Raw genomic sequence first — 23,518 nt, 5'->3', positions numbered from 1 at the left:
AAAAGCGTAAGGAATCCCTCAGTCTTTGCTTCTTTTTGCCTTTGTCCTGGAGGTTCTGCCAGAGAAATAAGAGGAGAAAAAGGGTATCATCATTCATTTGGTGAGGGGGAAGGACCAAAGAAGGATTTCTAGAGAATGGAGGACCAGAAGACACACTGTGGGTTTCACCTTCAAGCTGTGTCACAGGCTTTCTGGACACCTGCCCGCAACTGCCTTCCCTTTAACTCTGTGCTTTCTCTTCTGCTTCTTAAGCTCCTGTCCCTCCCCACACCTAATAGCCAACCCATCACCCAGCCAGCAGTCCTGCTTGTGGCTGGCTTCTCCTTTCAGCAGCTCAGGGAAAACTCCGAGGGCCAAGAACTGCCTCTTCCCGAGACGCCGTCCCTCACTGTGGATCCTGAGCAGCTCAGCTCCGTGCACCTGCAGACCTGGCCTCTTTCTCTCTTCCATCTCAGCAAGGACTTAGGATCAGAATTTGATTCCTCTTTAAGCTTTATCTTTAGCTATTAAAACAGATGAACTTGCAATTTTTGCTTCCTTTACCCTACTTGGGATGTCACTTTTCGATATCTGGCATCTTTCCTGTGGCTGATGGTAGGATGAAGTTCTCCAGTGATGGTATCTGCCTCTCAGACTCATCTGTGGAATGAGTTTAAGTGTTTTTCATCACTCTCTGGCTTGGGTCTCAATAATAGCACTGTCTTGAAGTATTGTTTTGGTCTTGGTTTCCCCCATAGTCCAAAAACATGGTGAACACACACACTCTCTACTTAGTCCACAAAATGCGTATTGGGGCTTGGGACGTCTTTTCATTTACTTCTGTGTTTGGACAGATACACAAGGATTGATTATATCTTCTACAAACTTCACAATTTTCCTCTGACCTTTATTTATTCCTACATAGGAACCAAATGGATTAAATTTTTATTTCCTCCTTTGAAATTTATGCTTCTAAAGCATGAGGAGTTTTAACCAGGAAAATACTTTAAGGCCAGTGGGATACTGAGTTAGCAAAGAAGACTAACAGAGAAGGTTTCTTTATTATTGGAAACTCAACGCTGGTTATTTGACGTTTATAATGTGCATCCTGCCTGCTTCCAGAAAGATCTGAGATGGCATACAATAAAGCAGGCAGGCAGAAGGGAAAGCAGGCGAGCAGGGATTCTGTGTGGCAGTGTGGGACAGGCAAATTCAGCTGCAGCAACTTAATGGCACCTTTGGCTTACAAAGGCCCTGTAGTTTATACACTGAGTACTTGTCCTAGTACTTTGGAAAGGCCACCCCAGTGATAGGCTAGCTAGATATCTATAGAAGAACAACTTTTTCCTCAGCCCAGAGTTCTCATATGTGTATTGCTGTATGTGCTTTGTATCCTGTCCTTCTTTTTAGTAAATATTTTGTCTCTCTAGCTATAGAAGTTGTACCTACAGCAAGGCTGTTCACATGGAACTGAGCTATTATAACACAAGTCAGTGGGATTCTCCTCGTGTGCTTTAGGGAAGGAAAGGACAGTTGGAGCATTAGTATTGTTGGTATGTCACGTTACTCTGTCCCCTGACAGTATTTCCACATGGCTCCTAAAATCAGGGGCCAATAATTACTGGTACCTGTTGCAGAAGGTCATCTTTTTGAATGCGTCCCTGAGCTCTGGGCTCCGGAAGGCATATATGAAGGGGTCAATGACGGCATTACACATGATCAACACACCGTTCACCTGGAAGAGGGACATGTAGCAGGCACAGTAGGGGTCAGCCGGGCAGAATGTCATCAAGAGGACATGAAGGACAAAGGGTGCCCAACAGAAAATGAAGACCCCGAGCAGAACAGTCAGTGTGACAGCCCCTCTCATGTTGGCTCTGGGAAGCGTGGAGGTCCTCCTGGCGTGGGAGCGGGCCAGCAGGAACATGTGCAGGTAGAGGCAGAGGATGAAGGCCAGCATCAGTGGGAACAGCGCTGTGAAGGCGATCACCGTGGGGACGTGATGGGAAAAGGTCACGATGGTGATACTGCTGCCCATACAGCACGTCCAGATGACCATCAGGACGACAAGGGCACGGCGTGGGGTCACGATGCGATGGTACCTCAGAGCGTGGAAGATTGTGATGTAGCGGTCAGCGGCGATCACAGACAGGCTGCAAATGGAGCCAAGGAGGGAGAGGATGAACAGGGAGTCCACCACGTCATCTGCTGTGGTTTCAAAACTGCCTTGAGGCTTGAGGTAACCCATGTTTCTGAACATGATCAGGATGTTTTCCAAGATCTTGTACAGGCTGCCCAGCATATCGGAAATAGCCAAGCTGCAGATGAAAAAGTACATGGGTGACTGAAGATTCTTATTCTTGATCACAGTCAGAAGGACCATCAGATTCTCCAAAACCCCAACAATGGATATTGTGAAAAATATCTCTTCTGGCAAAACCACAGGAGGACAGTCTGAATTATTTCGTGCTGTACTGTTGATGCTTTCATACAGGTTGATAATGTGTTTCATCTCTCCTGCGTGTGGTTAAGACAGGGATGTTACTGGGACTTGACAGAAAACTTGATTGATTCTTCAGAATCTTTTCTTCTTTGTAGTTCTTGCTGAAGATCTGAGGTAAAAACCACACAGCCACCTAAAAAAGTGTATGTAGGAATATCAGTTGCAAAATAGATCTCAAAATAAAAACAAGCCATGTTAGCTTTGAGGAAGCTCTATTGCCTCTGCAAAATATAATGGTGGAATATTTAAATAAAACAATTTACTGGACCCTCATCTTTTTAAAAATCTTTCCTAAATATATTTTTATTTTTAATTGAAGTATAGTTGATTTACAATGTTTTGTTAGTTTCAGGTGTACAGCAAAATGATTCAGTTATGTATATGTTTGTGTATATATATATTATTTTTCAGATTCTTTTGTTTATTTTATATATAGTAACATATACCTGTTAATCCCAAACTCCTTTTATTCCTCCCCGCTTTCCCCTTTGGTCACCGTAAGTTTCTTTTCTATGTCTGTGAGCCTGTTTCTGTTTTGTAAGTTCATTTATATCATGTTTTTAGATTCCACATATAAATGATATCATATTTGTCTTCCTCTGTCTGACTTACTTCACTTTGTATGATAATCTCTAGTTCCATCCACATTGCCGCAGATGACATTATTTCATTCTTTTTTATGGCTGAGTAATATTCCATTGTATATATATATACCACATCCTTTTTATCCATTCATCTGTTGATGGACACTTAGGTTGCTTCCATGTCTTGGCTATTATAAATAGTGCTGCTATGAATATTGGGGTGCATGTATCTTTTTGAATGAGAGCTTTCATCTTTTCCAGATATATGCGCAGGAGTGGGACTGCTGGATCATATGGCAACTCTATTTTTAGTTTTTAAAGGAACCTCCATACTGTTCTCCATAGTGGCTGCACCAATTCCCACCAACAGTGTAGGAGGGTTCCCTTTCCTCCACACCCTCTCCAACATTTATTATTTGTAGACTTTTTTTTTTTTTTTGGCTATGTTGGGTCTTTGTTTCTGTGCGAGGGCTTTCTCTAGTTGTGGCGAGCAGGGGCCACTCTTCATCGCGGTACGCGGGCCACTCACTGTCGCGGCCTCTCTTGTTGTGGAGCACAGGTTCCAGACGCGCAGGCTCAGTAGTTGTGGCTCATGGGCCTCGTTGCTCCGCAGCATGTGGGATCTTCCCAGACCAGGGCTCGAACCCGTGTCCCCTGCATTGGCAGGCAGATTCTCAACCACTGCGCCACCAGGGAAGTCTGGTAGACTTTTTAATGATGGCCATTCTGACTGGTGTGAGGTGATACCTCATTGTAGTTTTTGTTTGCATTTCTCTAATAATTAGTGACGATGAACACTTTTTTTTTTTTTTTGATGAACACTTTTTCATGTGCCTGTTGGCCATCTGTATGTCTCCTTTGGAGAAATATCTATTTAGGCCTTCTGCCTATTTTTTGATTCAGTTGTTTGGGGTTTTTTTGCTATTTAGTTGTATGAACTGTTCGGGTTTTTTTTTTTGCTTTTTGGCTGCGTTGGGTCTTCGTTGCTGCACATGGGCTTTCTCTAGTTGTGGCGAGCGGGGGCTACTCTTCGCTGTGGTGCGCAGGCTTCTCATTGCAGTGGCTTCTCTTGTTACAGAGCATGGGCTCTAGGGCGCGAGGGCTTCAGTAGTTGTGGTGCACGGGCTTAGTTGCTCCATGGCATGTGGGATCTTCCCAGACCAGGGCTTAAACCTGTGTCTCCTTCATTGGCAGGCAGATTCTTAACCACTGTGCCACCAGGGAAGCCCTGTTCGTATATTTTTGAAATTAAGCCCTTGTTGGTCATATTGTTTGCAAGTATTTTCTCCCATTCTCTAGGTTGTCTTTTCATTTCGTTTATGGTTTCCTTTGCTGTGCAAAAGCTTGTAAGTTTAATTAGGTCCCATTTGTTTATTTTTGCTTTTATTTCTTTTGCCTTAGGAGACTGATCTAAGAAAGCATTGCTACAATTTATGTAAGACAATGTTTTGCCTATGTTCTCTTCTAGGAGTTTTATGGTGTCATGTCTTATATTTAAGTCTTTAAGCCTTTTTGAGTTTATTTTAGCAAATGGTGTGAAGGTGTGTTCTAACTTCATTGATTTACATGCAGCTGTCCAGCTTTTCCAACACCACTTGCTAAAGAGACTGTCCTTTCTCCACTGTTTTCTTGCCTCCTTTGTCAAAGATTAATTGACTGTAGGTGTGTGGGTTTATTTCTGGGCTCTCTATTCTGTTCCATGGATTCATATATCTGTTTTTGTGCCAATACCACATTTTTGATTACTGTAGCTTTATAGTATTGTCTGAAGTCTGGGAGCGTTATGCCTTAGGATTTGTTCTTTTTCCTCAGGGTTGCTTTGGCAATTCTGGGTCTTTTGGGGTTCCATGTAAATTTTAGGAATATTTCTCTAGTTCAGTGAAAAATGTCATGGGTAATTTGATAGGGATTACATTAAATCTGTAGATTGCTTTGGGTAGTATGGCCATTTTAACAATACTAATTCTTCCAATTCAGGAGCATGGGATATCTTTCTATTTCTTTGAATCATCTTTAGTTTCCTTTATCAATGTTTTATAGTTCTCAGCTTGTAAGTCTTTCACCTCCTTGGTCAGGTTTACTCCTAGGTATTTTATTTTATTTTATTTTATTTTGGACACATATTTAAAAGGAATTTTTTAAAGTTTCTCTTTCTGATATTTCATTGTTAGTGTAAAGAAATGCAACAGATTTCTGTTTGTTAATCTTGTATCCTGCTACCTTGCTGAATTCACTTATCAGTTCTAATAGTTTTTGTGTGGAGTATTTAAGGTTTTCTTTACAGAGTATCATGTCATCTGCATATAATGACAATTTTACCTCTTCCCTTCCAATTTGGATATTTTTAATTTCTTTTTCTTGTCTAATTGTTGTGGCTAGGATTTCCAATACTATGTTGAATAGGAGTGGTGAGAGTGAGCATCTTTGTCTTGTTCCATAATTTGGTGGGAAGGCTTTCAGCTTTTCACCATTGAGTATTATGTTGGCTGTGGGTTTGTCATAAATAGCTTTTATTATGTTGAGGTATGTACCCTCTATACCCACTTTGGCAAGAGTTTTTCTCATGAATGGATGTTGAATTTTATCAAATGCCTTTTCTGCATCTATTGAGATGATCATGTGGTTTTTGTCTTTTGTTGATGTGATGTATCACATTAATTGATTTGTGTGTGTTGAGCCATCCTTGTGACCCTTGGGATGAATCCAACTTGATTGTGGTGTATGATCCTTTTTATGTGTTGTTGGATTTGGTTAGCTAATATTTTGTTGAAGATTTTTGCATCTGTATTCATCAAAGATATTGGCTTGTAATTTTCTTTTTTGGTAGTCTCTTTGTCTGGTTTTGGTATCAGGGTGATGGTGGCCTCATAGAATGACTTTGGGAGGGTGCCCTCCTCTTCAGTCTTTTGGAAGAGTTTGACAAGGATCAGTATAAGTTCTTCTTTGTTTGTTTGGTAGGCTTCCCCAGTGAAGCCATCTGGTTCTGGACTTTTGTTTACAGGGAGTTTTTTTTTTAATTACAGATTTTATTTCACTTCTAGTTATTGGTCTGTTCAAATTATCTATTTCTTGATTCAGTTTTGGTGGGCTGTATGTTTCTAGAAACTTGTCCATTTCTTCTAGGTTGTCCAATTTGTTGGCATATAACTGTTAACAGTATTCTTTTTTGTTTTTTTGTATTTCTGCCATATTTGTTGTTATTTCTCCTCTTTCATTTGTTATCTTGTTTATTTGGGTCCACTCTTTTCTTCTTGGTGAGCCTGGCCAGAGGCTTGTCAATTTTGTTTATCTTTTCAAAAAACCACCTCTTGGTTTTATTGATCTTTTCTGTTTTTTTGATCTCTGTTTTATTTATTTCCTCTCCAATATTTATTATTTCATTTCTTCTGCTGACTTTGGGTTTTGTTTGTTCTTCTTTTCCTAATTCTTTTAGGTGGTCATTTAAGTTGTTTATTTTAGATTTTTATTGTTTTTTGAGGAAGGCCTGTATTGCTATGAACTTCCCTCTTAGGACGGCTTTTGCTGCATCCCATAGATTTGGCATGGTTGTGTTTCCATTATCATTTGTCTCAAGGTATTTTTTTATTTCCTCTTTGATTTCATCATTGACCCATTGGTTTTTTGGTAGCATGTTGTTTAGTCTCCATGTAATTTTTTTTCCTCATTTCTCTTTCTGTGGTTGATTTCTAGTTTCATGCTGTTGTGGTCAGAAAAGATGCTTGAAACAATTTCTAGCCTCTTAAATTTGTTGAGGCTTTTTTGTGTCCTAGTATGTCATCTATCCTAGAGAATGTTCCATGTGCACTTGAAAAGAATGTGTATTATGGTTGTTTATTGTTTTAGTTTTTGTTTTTTGGATGTAGTGTCCTGAAGATGTCAATTAAGTCTAACTGTTCTATTGTATCCTTTAGGATCTCTGTTGCCTTATTGATTTTCTGACTGGAAGATCTGTCCATTGATGTCAGTGGGGTGTTAAAGTCTCCTACTATTATTGTATTCCCATCAGTTCCTCCCTTTGTCTGTTAGTATTTTATGTATTTAAGTGCTTCTATATTGGGTGTATATATGTTAATGAGTGTAATATCCTCTTCTTGTATTGATCCTTTTATTATTATATAGTTGGACCCTCATCTTAACTGCTCTGTGAAAATATATGTAGTGGAATTTTGAGCCTAGAGATAAAGATTATCCTGTGTCTCTCCCCTTTCCCTCCTTATCTTTCTCCTGAATCCAATTGCATGTAAAGTGGGTTAGAACAAGTAAAGAAGTAAAGATTCAGAACAGGAAAGCACATGGTCACCCTTCCTCAACTTGGAGGTGGTGGTGGGTTCCATGAATTGACAGGATGTTTAGGTCCTTTCTTTCCACTGCTTGTCTTTCTGGGTCACTGCCTCACCCTACAGCTTATGGAAAAGGCAAAGAAGTTGATGTACTATTCCCATAGTTGATGGTGTAATATGTGTTTTCACTTCTATTTCAAAGGGAGAACTCACAGATTTCAGTTCCATATTTCAGGGTAAAAATGTATTTGATTTGATAATACTGTTTATAAATTTGTTTTCTAATTTGGTGGAGCCATAGACTACTATGGATGCTCAAATACTATTAAGAAACTACCCCAGGGCTTCCCTGGTGGCAGAGTGGTTAAGAATCCGCCTGCCAATGCAGGGGACACAGGTTCAAGCCCTGGTCCGGGCAGATCCCACATGCCATGGAGCAACTAAGCCTGTGCACCACAACTACTGAAGCCTGCGCACCATGCTCCGCAATAAGAGAAGCCACTGCAATGAGAAGCCTGCACACCACAACGAAGACCCAACGCAGCCAAAAATAAAAATAAATAAAATAAATTTATAAAAAAAAAAAAAGAAACTACCCCAGTTTAACATTCAATATAAGAGGTAAAGTTAAATTATTCTTCATAATAGGAGAATACAATGGGTGTTTTAAAAGTTTTGGCTATTTCTTTAAAAAAAGGAATGTGTTTGGTAAACATTAAAAGCAAAACAACATTAACTATTTTTAAGATCTTTAGTAGAAAATGAAAACAATCAGTTCGTGCTCTTTATCACCTAACAAAATATTATAACTTCATTTTTCAGATTCTATGGGAAAAAAGTACCAAATGGGCGATTCTTTTCCAAATTAATACTGGAACTCTTACATTCCTTGAGACAGCAATCATCTTTGCTTTTTCCACTTGTCTCTGAAAATGCCTTTTAGACCACTGAGGTCTGGACTTCAGTGAGCACTGAATCATGGCTTCCATGCCACTGCCAGGGAGGGTGGTGCTCCCCAGAGTGCTTTCAGTCGGTGAAAACAATTGCTAAAATGACGGCCAAACAAAGAATTTTAGAAAATGACACCAAAAATTATTATCCTGCAATAAAGAGAGAATCAATGTATTCTTAAACCAGCAGGTGTTTTGGTTTTGATTGTGTTTTTTCTTTTTCTTTTTGCTTCCTGCTGACTCTGGCCTTGCTATGAGTGTGAGGTTGTCAACTGATTAGCTCTTGTGCACACCCCCAAGGGGGTCACACTCAGTGTGGAGCTTGACGGTGGCCAAGTCTTGGTTTGTAGAGTGATATTTTACATTTCAGTCCTTCTTATATTATTTTTCACCTCCGGGATTAATTCCTTGCCTGAAGACCAAGCTCTTTGATCTTGAGCTTCGGTAACCAGGGTCTAGAAGGCTCCATCTCTGTCTATGGTGTTGCCCTGGGAGGCATTGAGGGGGAAGGGGCATGATGGAGGAGGACCAGAATCTGACCCAGCAACAACTTTTGTTCACTCATTTGGCTTGAGGGGTAGGTTTTGGGCACAAAGCAGAGAATTGGGAGCAACAATAATCACATAAGGACCACAGGGAAAAGCAAAACTGACTTCTGGTTTTGGGCTGGGTCTCGAGGAACACGAGTCACCAGAGTTAACAGCGTCACAGGGCAAATGAATGTGGCTCCAACAACTGTTATGCGGCATAACTGGGCCGATGTTGTTTGCAAAAGCAAAGGGAGCACGGGCAACTGTAAAATGAGATTTTTATACTGATTACTGTCTTTGACCAGAAAATGTAAAAAATCTAATTTTCATATTTTTGCAGGGCTCTAAGAGAAAGGAGAAGGCTTTATTATTTGTTAAATTCCTGTTATGTGCCAACCGGTACAATGCCACATGCTGTGCATGGCATCTTATTTTAATCCTCTTGTCAACAGTACAAGGTAGTCGTATTTTCCCCAATTTGCATCTGAGGAATTGAGGCAGAAAGGCCAAGATACTGGCCTGAAGTTCCATAAGCTATAAGAGGCACAGTTGGAATTTAAATCAAGGTCTGTTTGGCTCCAAAGATGAGTATCAAATCAAATCACTTAAATCTTAGTGCTTCTATAAATATTTATCGGATAAGGAATTTTTATTGGCTTTAGTAGAAATGAAAATAAAATAACTTAAAAACCTGAAACCTGTACATATGACCAAGTCAGGATTGTTTTTCCAATTATCTCTCAAAGATTATTAAAGAAATTCAGAGAAGAGCAAGGCCCCGCAATCCCCTCCTTTAGTTGAGAAGGGAGAGTGATGGCGTGAGGCCTTGAGTAGAAGGGCTGCAGGCATCCTGGAGATGGTGGGCAGTTTGGGGGGCTCCCCTGAACCTTTCTGAAGACAAGGCAGCAATACTGTGCCCGTGTTCTCTGTGCTCCTGGGGGTTGTTGTATGGCTCTTCGGGAGAACAGCTGGGAAGGAGGGTAACATGGCTTATTTTTCTGCTGAGTATCCAAAAAAGTGGTTTTTGTTATAGGGCTTCCAGGCTTTTCCAGCTGATGGAGTTTTAGAACCTAGGCTTCAGAGAGAGCCAGTGAGGAACTGAGGTCTGGGTTCCCAGGAAAGTTTTTTCCCAGAAACTTTTCAAACCCCCTCCTCTTGGGTTTTTAGGGAGGCTTCATTACACAGGCACAGTTGATTGAATCACTGGCCATTGGTGATGACTCAACCTTCAGCCCCTCAGGGGTGGAGTTGGGTTCCCTGGCAACCAGCCCCCATCCTTAGGTTACCAGCGGCTTTCTAAAAGTCACCTCATTAACATAACAGAAGACAACTTGATTGTTCTCCTCACTTAGAGAATTCCAGCTGTCTTGTGAGCTCTGTGCCAGAAAAGAGGAGGAAGACCAAATGCATGTCTCTTATTATAAATCACAATGCCACAGGGCTCCTGTCTGCATCCCAGCTCTGTGCTGCCCTCTCTCCCTGTTTTCACTAGATGCATGTAACATTTTTATTTCATTTTTGAATAGGTACTGCAGTCATATATATTTATATACATATATTTGTGCATGTGTACATATGCATAAATAGTAAAAAGTCTCCCTCCCAACCCTCTATCCTGTGTGCCATTACCACTCCTCAAAGAGGTGACCAATCTTCTTCTGGAGTTTATTTACGCCCATAAAAGAAAAGAGGAGTATGTGCATCTTCTCCCAGTTGTTAGTTAGGGTGAAGGGGAGAGGCAGCAAGAGCAACAGGGAAGCCTTCAGGCTGTGAGGCAGGTCTGACTCCTGGGGGCAAATGAGAGGAAGAAAGGGGGAGTCTCAGACCACAGCACAGAACTGGGAAGTTTTGACCTGGCCAGTGGGGAGTCCTTGAGCCAGCTGCCAATTAGAGGAATCCTAGCTCCAACAGAAATAGACTGTGCCCAGTCATGGACTGGGGGCAGCCTGGAAGAAATAGGACCTCAGCAGGAACATGGTGGGATCCAGACACAGAGCGCTGGGCACCAGTCAGCCCTACTTCCCACAGCAGATCTGAGAGGCCCATTTCCATGGCCAGCATGATCCCCTGCCCTTTGTGTTCAACAGTCAGTGTATTGTACATAGTGTTTTGTACCTTGTTTCATCTTGGAGACTTTCCACAAAGTAGATGGATCACTTTCTCATTCTTTCTCCTCCTCCTCCTTCTTCCTTTTTTTAAAAACCACTACATGGTATTCCATTGGGTGGATATGTCCTGAGTTATTTAATCTGTGTGTATTGATAGTCACTTGGGTTGTTTCAGACATTTTGCTGCATAAAAAATGCTGTAATGAATAATCATGTAAGTATATAATTTCTCATGTGCATAATGAGTTGGATAAGTTCACAGAAAAGGAATTGTTGAGTGGAAGTGTATATGCATCACTGGTCTTCATAGATATTGTCAAACTGCCTTCCAGAGGGGTTGTGTCAATTTACATCCTCACCAGCAGAGCCCTTTCCCACCATAGCCTCCTCAGTGCAGGGTTATCAAACTTTTCGATCATTGCCAACAAAACACCTGGTAGGTTTTGGCCTACATACTTGCCATGTATGTTGTTACCTCCCTCTGTGTTACTCTGATATCCCATCTTGGGCAGACTCTCCACTGTTCCTGTGCTCTCAGGGCATTTGAGCCTTTATGATCTTACTTCCTACTTCTGTCTCAGTGCCCACAAACACACCAGACCCATCCTCCCTCGACATGTGGCTGAAAGAGACACCCAGCATTTCCTGTTTGGGTACAAACTGTCCTTATAACTGATTGGTGTTTCTATTTCTTGGTCTTAAATTCAAAAGCAGAAGAAAAAGAGTGGAAAAAAAGAGTAGTGAAATAAACTAAAGATGATCCAGTAAAAAAAGAAAAGATGAAAAATATGGGGGAGGGGGAAGGGTAAGCTGGGACGAAGTGAGAGAGTGGCATGGACATATATACACTACCAAATGTAAAATAGATAGCTAGTGGAAAGCAGCCGCATAGCACAGGGAGATCAGCTCGGTGCTTTGTGACCAACTAGAGGGGTGGGATAGGAAGGGGGGGGGGGGGGGGAGACACAAGAGGGAAGAGATATGGGGATATATGTATATGTATAACTGATTCACTTTGTTATAAAGCAGAAACTAACACACCATTGTAGAGCAATTATACTCCAATAAAGATGTTAAATAAAAAAAAAAGAAAGAAAGAAAAATAGGAAACAACAGTAAAATCTTAAAAACCAACATGCAGGGACAGGTTAGGTTTTACATAAATTTAAAGTAGCTGAATGGTAGACTTTGTCTTGAATGGACCAGTTTACCTTAGTGTCGGGTTGTAGGGGGTCAGTGTCCTCTGGCATCTTCTAAGTATTTTGAATATTACTCTGATTGCACGTTAAGATGAAGCCCGCTGAAATGTTGGAAGCCACTCTTCCGAAGGGGAAGAGTTATTTGGATTTCACCAGAGCTTAGTGGCTTTCGCTGAAACTTAAACCATGGAGGGTGAAGCATGGGAATGGGGCAGGGTGGAGGATGTGGGTTGGTCTGGGAGCTTCCTGCTTCCCCTTGAGCAGGCTCCCCAACCTCCCTGCTGCCCAGCACCCAACTCCACTCAGCACTGGCACTCCTGGCAGGAGTCTGAGTGATGGTTGGAATGTGTGTAACCTGTCGGCTGTCTTGCCAAGTCACTTCCCCGCTCGCCCCGAGGAGCTGAGCACCTGCCAGTCCACACCTTCAGTCCCAGATGTTTGACTTGAATAGGGCCGAACACTTTGAAGGACTTCTCATAAAAGTAATTGAACAGGTGAACAAATTGAAAAGATTCTGCTTGTTGTGAGGGACTTTGTAAGTGATGGGAATCTTCAGTCCGTGTGGTGGGTACCCCTTTCCCCTGGTACCTTTCTACTTCAGTGACTGTGCCTTTTATCTTCATTTGCATTGTATAATGTAATTGGAGAAAAATCAATACTCAATTAATTAGTTGTGTGTATAAAACTCAAAATCTCCTATTTTGTTAGTAATTCAATTGAGTTTTCCCTGGCCAGTGAGACAACACATTTATATCAAACTCCAAAGTACATAAAAATGGTAAGGACAGCCAAGTGACAGTTGAGACTAGGTGAGATTACTGTTACCTTAAAGGGGAGGAGGGGGAAGCAAAAGCTATGATAATTAGTATAAAGCCCCCTTTTTTCAACTGATGGGAAAGACAAGCAAAAAATATCTCTTAGTGAAAACATTCTCAGCAGCATACCTGACAAGCTTAGGTGTCTCCAAGGCCCTTCTGCTTCAGCAACTCAATTCTGCTGCTCATTGTAAATATTGTTAGGGCTCTAAAGTAAAGTTAGCAAATCAAGGAGCTTCAACATGGAAGTTCTCTATGCTTCAGGTGATTCTAAGGGAAGAAAAGGCACACTGGGAAAGAATCACTTCTCTGACTTTTAGTATCAGTCCTAGCATTCTTCAGACTCCTCACTACCCCACACACCACACTGTAACATGCATCACTTTGGGCCATCTGTCAATCATACAAATAAATTAATTCCAGAAGGTTGCAAAGAATTAAACCAAGTAAGAAATCAGGCTAAGCCTTCACAAACCACTCCACAGCAATCAAGAGTCTTCGTGTATAAAAGGCATCAGCTCAGTGTCAGTGGAAAGGCTGAATCACTGAAGTGCAGGGGCTGAGTTTGTAGGATATTTAGGTCTGCCGCCTTGTTTCACTATATTCCAGAGAAATGGTGCACTTTTCTGGCAAGAGAGCTAGATATGTTCATAAGAAAACAGCTGAAGATGCTCACCAGAGAAATAATCATCGAAATCAAGAAAAAGCATCAAAGAAATAGATATCCTTAAGCCTTGTCATATTCAGCTCCCCCACATGCACATGGGGACAAGACTACTTAGTTCAGAGCTCTTGCGTTACGTTTGGGTTATATATGACACTACATGTAAATTACCCAGCCCAGAGCCAGGCATGCAGTGTGGGCTCCATAAAGGAGTTCTCATTGTCTACAGAATAAAATCCCATTTTTAAAGCACTTGGCATTTACGGCTGTCTACAATCTGTCCCAGGCTAACGTTTTCTTGCCATGTTTCCCAGTATTCTATGTAGAACCCACCTTCCAGCCCAGTTTTCTTATCATCTCCAGGAAGCTTAGCACATTTTTGCCTTCGACATATTTACTACTGTCTTCCCTCTAGAATTCCGCAATCTCTCCTCTAAATCCTACTTTTGTTTTAGCCCCAAGTCAAGACCAAACGTCTTGAGTGTCTCTGCCTACCACTCAACCCAGGCGGCCTTTCTACTCTCACGTCCTGAAGCGTGTTTTGTTCTTGCCTTGCATTTGTCATGTGGCACCCTCTGCCCGTTTGAAAGGTCAGCTTCTGGTGTTTGTGTTGTGTCTCCTGAGCAGCAGGTAAGCCCCTGGGTCGGGGGCTGGTAGGTTCTCCCTCCTCCTCTCTGATCCACTTCAGTAACTCACTGAAGTGCCCACTGACTATTTTTGATGCGTTAGAATGTGAACATCATCAACTGAATAATCAACAGTTTGTGTTTCTAGAAAGATATGTTTGGGGGAGATATATAAAATGTGCAAGAAATGGAGTTAGTGGTTTTATTTTTTCATTGGCAGACCAAATTTCAGTTAGAATTTTGTGGGAAAATGAGTGCTTCTGCTAGAGATTAATTTTTTGGTTTCCTCTTATTTGAAGGAGTGCCTGTAAAATGAACAGCCTCACTCTCCTCTTAGAAAGGGTGAGGGACCAGCTTCCCTAGAGTCCAGGAAAACAGCTTTATCTGCAGGAGCACGTACAGGGCCAAAGTTTCTCCTGGGCAGTAAAAAGCAGAAAAATAATGAGACCTTTTGTGCAGGAGAGAAAGGAAGAGGGTTTTTAGAAGGAAAGGGGCAAGTGACTAGCCTTTGTCAGTAGAAAGGAGTTGAAATCAGATGTCTTACTTGTTGATAGAAAAATTGCCCAGCCTCTGGGAATGTTTACTCAGGAAGAGAAAGAGACAGTGGACGGTCCTTCTCTAGGAAGTGAGAGATGAATGTCAAATCCAGTTTTGTCCCAGAGCTCCGGGGTGGCTAGTACACCGGGGGCCGCTGTGATGGGGTTGAAGTGCTGAGGACCTCGGGCGGTGGTCTGACAGTCCTGGGAAGCAGGCTCCGCCCTGGTTGGCCTGGGAACCACGCCCACCAGGACCAGCACCTCTGCGAGCAGGTGGAGCAGTTCCCAACAGCGGCACCAAGTGGCAGTGAGGAGTCCAGACAGTACTAGATGGACCAATGCCAGGCTCACTGTTCAGTTTAGGAGTCCGTAAGCCACTGGGGTTTTAGAACATTCAGGATAGGAGGCAGCCCAGAGGAAGATACTGGCCTTTTTACCCCACATAGCAGGTTGGTGCTTGAACATTTAATTCAAATATCAAGAGATGCGACTATTTTTACCATTACTTTGTGGAGCAACCCATACTGGTTATATGAGGTCTATATTAAAATATGACTTCTATGAGAGATTCAGGATAAAAAGCACTGTATCATTCTAATGAGTAAAAGGAAATATATACCGTGATCAAAAAGTATAAACCTGATATTATCAATGTAATTTCAGATTCCTGGGGTTCCATTTGGTGCAAATCAAAAGGTAGACCGGTGAGTTGAGAAAGGCTTCTCCTAGAAGCAGGTCAGCCCCCTCCTGCACTTGGTACCAAGTTCTTTTAATACAGGAGAAAATACTGATAGTTGGCTGGAGCGAAAATTGGAGGAGGAAAAGAGAAATACATGGTTAAAGCAAACAGTTTTCTATTAACATTGGAGCCTGACCAATGACACTTCAGAGAAATAAAAATTGATGAAAAAAAAGTTATAAATGAAGGTGTTGTGAAAGATCATAATCACAGCTGATTTACTTAAGTTTCAATAAATATAAATTGTTCAAAATCCAGGTATCAAGTTTTGTTAAATATAGGTGTCTAGTACTACTTCAAACCCCTGAATTAGAAAATGTGTCATCACTAAAAATCTGAGGATCCTAGTCACACACCCTAACCCAGTAGAAGGTGACAGAGAGAGTTCCACTGTCACACTCTGCCTTTAGGACCTACAAACCTGACTGAGCTGACTCAGTGGCTCTGAACAAATCGTCAATGATAGGAACAAAGATGTACATACAATGATGCTCACTGTGTATACATGTTAGTGATAATAGTGGGAAACTGAAAAACCATATATACAACTGGTGACTGAGGATTGGTTAAATAAATTCTGGCAGGCCCATGATGTAGACCACTACTCCATGGTTAAAATCATGGTTCAGTGGTGCAGAGTACATATACACTCATGCAAAGGCATAGAAAAATCCCTGAAAGACATATGTCCAATTTTAATTGGGTGATGGAGCTATGAACATTTTTTTTTAAATAAACTTTTTATTTTAGAACAATTTTAGATTCATGGAAAAGTTACAAAGATAGTATAGAGAGTTCCCATACACAGCACACCCAGTTTCCCATATTATTAACGTCTTACATTAGTATGGTACATTAACCACAATGAACGGACCAATATTGACACATTATTACTAGCTAAAACCCGTATTTTATTCATGTTTCCTTAGTTTTTACCATATGCCCTTTTTCTGTTCATACCCACATGACATTTAGTCACCTTTACATTGAGCATGTTTCATTATGCTCCTCTTGGCTGTGACAGTTAGACTTTCTCTGCTTTTGATGACTTTGACAGTTTTGAGTACTGGTCAGGCATTTTGTAGAATGTCCTACAGTTGGTATTTGTCTGCTGTTTTTCTCATGCTCAGACTGGGGTTACGGATTTTGGGGGGAGGAAGACCACACGAGGTAAAGTAATATCCTCATTACGTCACATCAAGGGACGTATCGTCAACACGACTTTTCCGGCATCACCTGGCCGAGGTCGTGCCTGTCTAACTTCTCCCCTGCCCACCTGCCGCATGACCTCTTTGAAAGGAGGTCAGTATGCACAGCCCACACCTCAGGAGTGGAGAGCTGTGCCTGCCTCCTGTGAGTGGAAGAGCCACGTAAATTACTTGGGAATCTGCATGGGAGATTTGTCTACTGTCTTCCATTTATGATTTGTTCAATCATTGGTATCAGTATGGACACATGGATATTTATTTTATACTTTAGGTTATAATCCAATATTATTTATTTTGTTGCTTAAATTGTTCCAACTTTGGCTTTTGGGAGCTCTTGCAGTTGGCACATACCCTTTGAACATACCCTCACCACTGTGATTTTTTGGAACAATTATTTACCTTCCACACTGCAAGATGTTCCAGGCTCATCTTGTTATTTTGTGCTATCGTCATGGAATCAGTCATTGTTCCAAGGATCACTGACTCCTTTTATTGGAGAATCGTGTTAAAAACCAAGATCTGAGGGCTAATGTGTATGTTGTTTCTGGGGTGCTGCTGCTCCTGAGCCCTTTCCACTAACAGAGTAAGGAGACACATGTGTATACACTAAGCCATGTGTGTACACACATCTACAAATACTTCTCTCTCCATCTGTATCTACATGAAGCTAAGCATGAGCTCATCTTGAAGTTTCCAACTCCAGTCTGTTGCCACGTGGAGCCTTCTGGCCTCCTCTCCTTGCTTACCTGTAACCTCCTGGCCCAACAGTGAGGAACCCAGCTCCTGCCACGTGCAGGGCATCATTTAATTGCTGGGTCCAGATGCACACTTCCAGTGGTTTCGGAATTGTTAGGCCACATCCCCGTGGTGAACCGTATCAACTAGAGAGCAGATTGCCTTTGTCTTACAGTCTCTACTCATTTTCAAAATCACTTATATCAGCACCTTTCCCCCACCCCATGCATTGAGGTTCTTTCATGTATTTATGATACAATCAGATTCTTTGGTTGCTTCCATCCTGAGACATTCTAACCTCCTAAATGATTTTTTTTTTTATTTTGAAAACATAAGATCTGCACTTTATGCTGTAAATTTCTGTAAGTTTTGACAAATGCATGGTGTCATATATTCACTATTACAGTATCATACAGAATAGTATCACCACCCTAAAAATCCCCTTGTACTACATTTATTCAACCTCAGTCCCTTCCCAAACCACTGGTAATATCTTATCTATTTACTGTCTTACAGTTTTCCTTTTCCCAGAACGTCATATAATGGTAATCACAGAGCACATGGCCAGACTGGTTGTGTCACTTAGTAATATGCATTTAAGTTTCACTCCTGTCTTTCTTAGGCTTGATAGCTAAAGGATAGTTGAAGGACTTCTTGGTTGTTTCCAAGTTTTGGCAATTATGAATAAAGCTGCTATCAACATCCATGTGCAGATTTTTGTGATGAACATAAGTTTTCAACTCAGGTAAATACCAAGGAGCACAATTGTTGGATCATATGGTAAAAGTCTGTTTAGTTTTGTATTAAACCACCACACTGTCTTCCAAGGTGACTGTACCATTTTGCATTCCCACTAGCAAGAAATGAGAGCTCCTGTTGCTCCACATCTTCACCATCATTTGGTATTGTCAGCATTTTGGATTTTAGCCATTCTAATAAGTATTTAGTGGTATCTCGTTGTCATTTTAATTTTCATTTCTCTAATGATAAATGATAAGAATTATTTTTATGTTTATTTACCATCTGTAGATCTCCTTTGGTGAGACATCTATTCATATCTGTTGTTCATTTTAAAATTGTATTGTTTGTTTTCTTATTGTTGAGTTTAATATTTCTTTGAATATTTTGGAAAAAAAGTCATTTCCAATATGTATTTTGCAAGTATTTTCTCCCAGCACTATCTGTTGAAAAGTCTATCCTTTTTCCCTTGCTTTGCTCTCACACCCTTGTTGAAGTCAGGTGGCTACATTTGTATGGGTCTGTTTCTGGGCTCTCTATTCTCTTCCACTGATCTTTGTCTATTCTTTTGCCTTGATTTCTGTAGCTTTATGGCTTTACCTAAAGCTGTAGGGGATTCGTTGTCTACTGCGCAGGGCCCAAAATGTATATTTAACATTTTAAATTAACACTTTAACAAATAAAAGAGCAAACCCCCCAATACACCAGCACATCCTTAAAATTTGTACTTTAAAAGCACTCTGATTTTGCCCTGGCTTCTCTTACAATGGTCTCCATGTTAAAGGTCAGAGACGGTGCAGGGTGAGAGGTGTTTTTCACTGCTCCAGTTAAATATGAGGGGCACATTCTATTCCTGTTCCCTGCTCTCCCACCCGTTTCATAAATAAGAAAACTAAGGCTCAGAGAGGGACTTGCTCAAGATCACTGAGCTGCTGAGTCTGTCTTGCTCCAAGGCCCCACACGCATCGCTGGCACGTTGGCCAGTGCATGTGGAGCCCTGAGTGTAAACCTTCTGAATTTTTGTATCATTTTAATATCAGCCAGACTTCTTGAGATGACATGCCCTTTACACAACTTCTTGTCTCTCAGCTCTCGCAGCCTCAAGGCCACCTGGGCCCCACCCCCCCAGAGCGCTCCCGCCTGGACCCCCTTTCTCTGGGCAGCCTTCCCTAAGCTGCCCCACCTGTGCTCCCTCCACCTGTCCTTACGTCCTGGCCCCAGACGCCACCCACCAGCACAGACCTGCCGGTGTTTTTACGACAAGGAGGATCTCACCTGAGGTTAATTAGCCATTAAGTATTCAGGTGGGAAACATGCCTGGAAAACTAACGAGGTGAAAGTAGGTTGGCTTTTCTTTTTACACTGAGCTGCCTGAGGTTGCCCTGAGGAGTGAGAGGGTGATCGTGCTGGAGGGGGACACCCATACCTCCCCCCACCACGAAACCCGGGCCACTGAAAAGCCAAGGTGCTCCATGGTGTCCCCTCCACTCACCGGGGGGTGTCCTACCCCGTCTGCTGGGGCCCCCCTTCTCTGGGTTCCCACAGCCCCGTGGGGGCTCTTCTCGAGGACTGAGTGTGACCTGCTGTCTCAGCCACAGCGGCTTCGCGGTCGCAGGCCTGGTGCCTCAGTGTGCCTGGGCCTTTCCGGTCAGTGCGTGAACCAGTGAGGCTCGTGACCAGCCCTCTGCACGCCTGCCCCTCCCAATCCTGCTCCAGGGCCTGCTCTCCACGTCGGCCTCTCATCACTCTTTCAGTTCTTTCCCCCTTGGCTTTGCATGTGTGCGCATGCATGTATGTACGTACAGGTATATGCATGTGTGTACGTGTGTGTACACGTATATGTGTGTGTAAGTGTATGTGTTTGGGAGGAAGATGAGTGGTAGGATCATCTCAAGGCAGCTTAGGGAAATAATAGGAAGAATAGCTGCTTTTGTGAAAAGACTGAGCCCTCCGTTTTGGGGAATACATATCCCCCGTGACAGAGCCAACCAAGCAAAGAGTGAATGTCTCAGGTCTGCAGTGACTGCACGGCTTTCCAAGTGACAACCACTTTGGAGGAGTATGTGATCAGGAATCTGCTTTTAATTCTCATTTATCCTACACCCTGTATTTTTGCCAAGGAAAGCAGAGGACTATTGAACTGGTAGATGAGAAAGGCAGAGTGTTAACTGCCCTAGAACCACAGAAAGTCCACATGTATATGTCGATGGCAGAGATGCTTACACACCAGCGCCAGAATGGAAACAGAAGGTTAATCAGGTAAAAGGGTGACTCTCAGGAGGTAAAAGAAACATGACTTTTTCCGCTCCTAATCCCATTAGGAAAAACCTGCTTGTAGTCCTGAATAGAGTTTGATGATGATTTAGAGACTAAAACTGTAGAGAAGCTAAGAAATTCATCAGGAGGGAAGTTTGCTTTAGTTAGACATACAAGTAAGAGATTTTGTTGTTACAGTTTAATTAGAAAATAATGTACTCCCACAGGAAGATGAAAGACCATAATTTAAAAGATGAGCTATTAGGAATTCTGAATAGAATCTTTTCTCAAGATTTTTCCCTAAGTGTTCTATTTATGATCCCAAAGCACTTAAGAACCTGAGAAATTAGTAGAAAATGTACTTACTTTCAGCTCTGAAGCAGGAACTTTCTGGCCGAGATGACTGAGAACGAATGAGGTTTGAAAGAAAAGCAAGAGAAGGGCCTTGGGCTGGGACGCACAGAACAAATGCATCACTAGAGAGACAGTTGTTTGTTGTCATAACCTTGGATAAATGTCATTCGAAACGCACTGCATACTTCTGGTAATGCGAAGTCAGAGAAATGAAAAGAAGCGGTTGGATTAAGACACAATTTCCATGGGCTCAGCTGGGCAAGGCTGCTTCCAATGTTCATGACAAGGTTTATGGCAGACGGCAGACCCTGTGACCTTGCTCCTTTTTAACATCATTTTAGAGTTAGTTTTCAACCAAGGAATTCAATAAAATTGGATTTTGAAGAAATGGTTTTGGAAGAATTTGTTTTAAAATTTTCAGCAAACTACTCAATACTTCTTGCAAACATTTAGCTCATTAATCTCATTAAGAAGAGGGGAATAAGCCCATCATCCGTGTTTCACAAGACCAAACAGTGAGACAGGGGCTGTGTGCCCAAGGCCCCGCGGAGCATGGGCTGCCACAAGAAGAAAACCTCATGTGCTGCTGATTCTCCTATGTCATTAAGCTTCACAGAATCCGCCATCCAGAGCTCCATCATTCAAAGCAAAATTGTTCAGTTTAAGGGTACAACATTGTTGGCTTTCTGTTTGCCAGTGCCTGCAGGGGAGGACTCCTGTTGGTATCAGGCACGTTGATGTGAGTATTTAAATGTGGCCTGGGGCCAAGTCAGGGTGGACCTGAGGCTTTGGGGCTGAGTCCAAACCAGTGGCCCTTTCTGAAAATAGCAGCTCCAGCCCCGAGCTGAATGATGTCCCCACGTGAGTGGTCTGGAGAGGACTGAGGACAGAGGTCTGAGTCTGATTTCCCAGCGGGGAAACACATTTTTATAAACTGTCTTTCCTCTGGCCTGTCCCTGAGGTGAAGCATGTTCTCCTGGGCGCTGCCGGCACCAGGGTCATTCCAGGCCTCAGAGCGTTTGTGAACAGTCCTGAGCCCCACAACGGCCCTGGGGCCCACACGAGGCTGTTCTGCGGGCCTCTTTCCTACCAGAGCCACGCAGTTGAACAGTATGTAAAAGCTGGGCAGCGCCCCCAGAAAGCCACCTAGGAAAGAAGAGACACCTGCCCTCAACCCTCAGACCTGCTGTTTCCAGAACCTTTGCCAAAGATCTGATTAGCTAGTTGGGAAAGCTGGTGGCAGGTCAGGGAGCTGGCCCCAGGCAGGTTGACAGAGGGAGCGGTGTTGGAGAAGGCAAGTCTGAGGGGGCCCCCTCCGTGTAGAGGCTTGGGCGGCTCCATGTAGGAGTGAAGAGAGATTTCAGGGAGGGTTTGCTAAGCCCTAGGAAAGAGAGGAGGTTTTGCCATTTTAGTTCTTTCATTTTTTTCTTTTTTGGCTCATCTCCCTCTAATTATGCAGGAAAATATTTGGAGCATGAAAAACCTTGTATGTCATATAAAGGAATTTGATTTTTTATTTAGAGGAGCGTATTAAAAGTAGGTAAGAAATTTGACAACATGAGTAGCAAGAATAAAAAGTGCCTTGCATAGCAAATCCTTCACGACTGGCCTTTGTTTGTCGTGTCCTGTTCTTTGACTGGTGTGTATGGGCAGGGGGGTACCAGTCACACCCTGAAGCTGAAGAGTGTTAGAAGGATCACGTTGATTGATTTGGGGAGGGAGATGTAGTGGTGGTGGCTATTTTTGAAATTTGTTCCTGAGCCCCTCCGGGTGCAGGGCACTGCCCTCAGGGTGGGGGACTTCACAGAATAGAGAGAAGTGTGAGTAGGTCATAGCTGCAGCGGCATGGGCACCGGGGAATCCAGTTAGAGCCCTCCTTGTTTCCTAGAGGATAAAACTGACCCCAGAGAGGCTGACTTGCCCAAAGCCAAGTGGATGTCAGTCTGCATCTCATCTTGCCCCCTGGCTCAGTCTTCAAGGGGCCCAGGCCTGACGACTGTCTCCCCACCTTCTTTTCTGCAAGGAGCCCTCCACTGTCCCATCTCTCACTTCATCCCAGTAACCACTTATTCTCTCCTCTTCTTGAACTTTTCTGGTATTCCCACATCCTTCCCAGATTACGGAGCTTCCATTAGACAGGGAAACAGTTGGGGTCCTGGAATGGAGGCTCCATCAAATGGGCTATTTGAGAAAAGCTGAGTGAAAGGACTGTTTACAGAGCATGTAGGGAACCGCGGGGAAGCACAGGCCCTGGGAACACTCATGCCTGCTTGTGCGTTCGCAGCCCTGGGTCTGAGGGGAGAGCGGAGGATGTGGTGACTGCCCCCGAGAGTCGAGTCGTCACCCCACGGGAGGAGCTGGGAGGGGGCCCATCCCCCTCCCTCCTCCTCCCTGATCTACTGCTCGGTCTCAGGGCCCAGGGATGGGAGGGGGGTGGGGAGGGAAGCTTTCCTTCACAGACACACAGGTCCAAAAGAAGCCGGCTCGGGAGGAGTCTGCAGAGCAGTCAGGTGCGTGCCCCCGGCCATACCGGCCCAGCCTCCCAGCACTGCACCTGCATCTCAGCCAGTGTCCGGGGCTCGCTTGTCTTTTCTCGGTGCCCCCTTTCCCTCAGCGAAGCTCAGTGTGTCTGTGTCTCGCTTTCATCACACAGCAGCAGGCGGTTCTGTAACAAGAATGCTCTTTGATACTTTAGCTCAACATCACGGATGGCG

At 42.9% G+C, this 23,518-nt stretch overlaps 1 protein-coding gene across 1 annotated transcript; it reads right to left on the bottom strand.

Moving 5' to 3' along the window:
• Positions 1-1,521: 1,521 nt before the first annotated feature.
• On the bottom strand, positions 1,522-20,868 carry MC2R (melanocortin 2 receptor). Its single transcript, XM_036823659.1, has 2 exons — positions 20,817-20,868; positions 1,522-2,591 (listed from the first exon to the last, which is right to left on the bottom strand). Exon 2 carries the CDS (start codon positions 2,489-2,491, stop codon positions 1,598-1,600), a length of 894 nt encoding a protein of 297 aa, XP_036679554.1. The 5' UTR covers positions 2,492-2,591; positions 20,817-20,868; the 3' UTR covers positions 1,522-1,597.
• Between the last annotated feature and the right edge of the window lie 2,650 nt (positions 20,869-23,518).

The sequence above is a fragment of the Balaenoptera musculus genome, chromosome 14 (assembly GCF_009873245.2).
Source record: "Balaenoptera musculus isolate JJ_BM4_2016_0621 chromosome 14, mBalMus1.pri.v3, whole genome shotgun sequence".
NCBI lineage: Eukaryota > Metazoa > Chordata > Mammalia > Artiodactyla > Balaenopteridae > Balaenoptera > Balaenoptera musculus.
The sequence above is the reverse complement of the archived record's forward strand: the minus strand, read 5'-3'. Positions and strand labels throughout refer to the sequence as shown.

What these genes read in the sequence shown, in the direction of transcription:
- MC2R (XM_036823659.1), bottom strand. Translation starts at nt 2,491, where the DNA reads ATGAAACACATTATCAACCTGTATGAAAGCATCAACAGTACAGCACGA.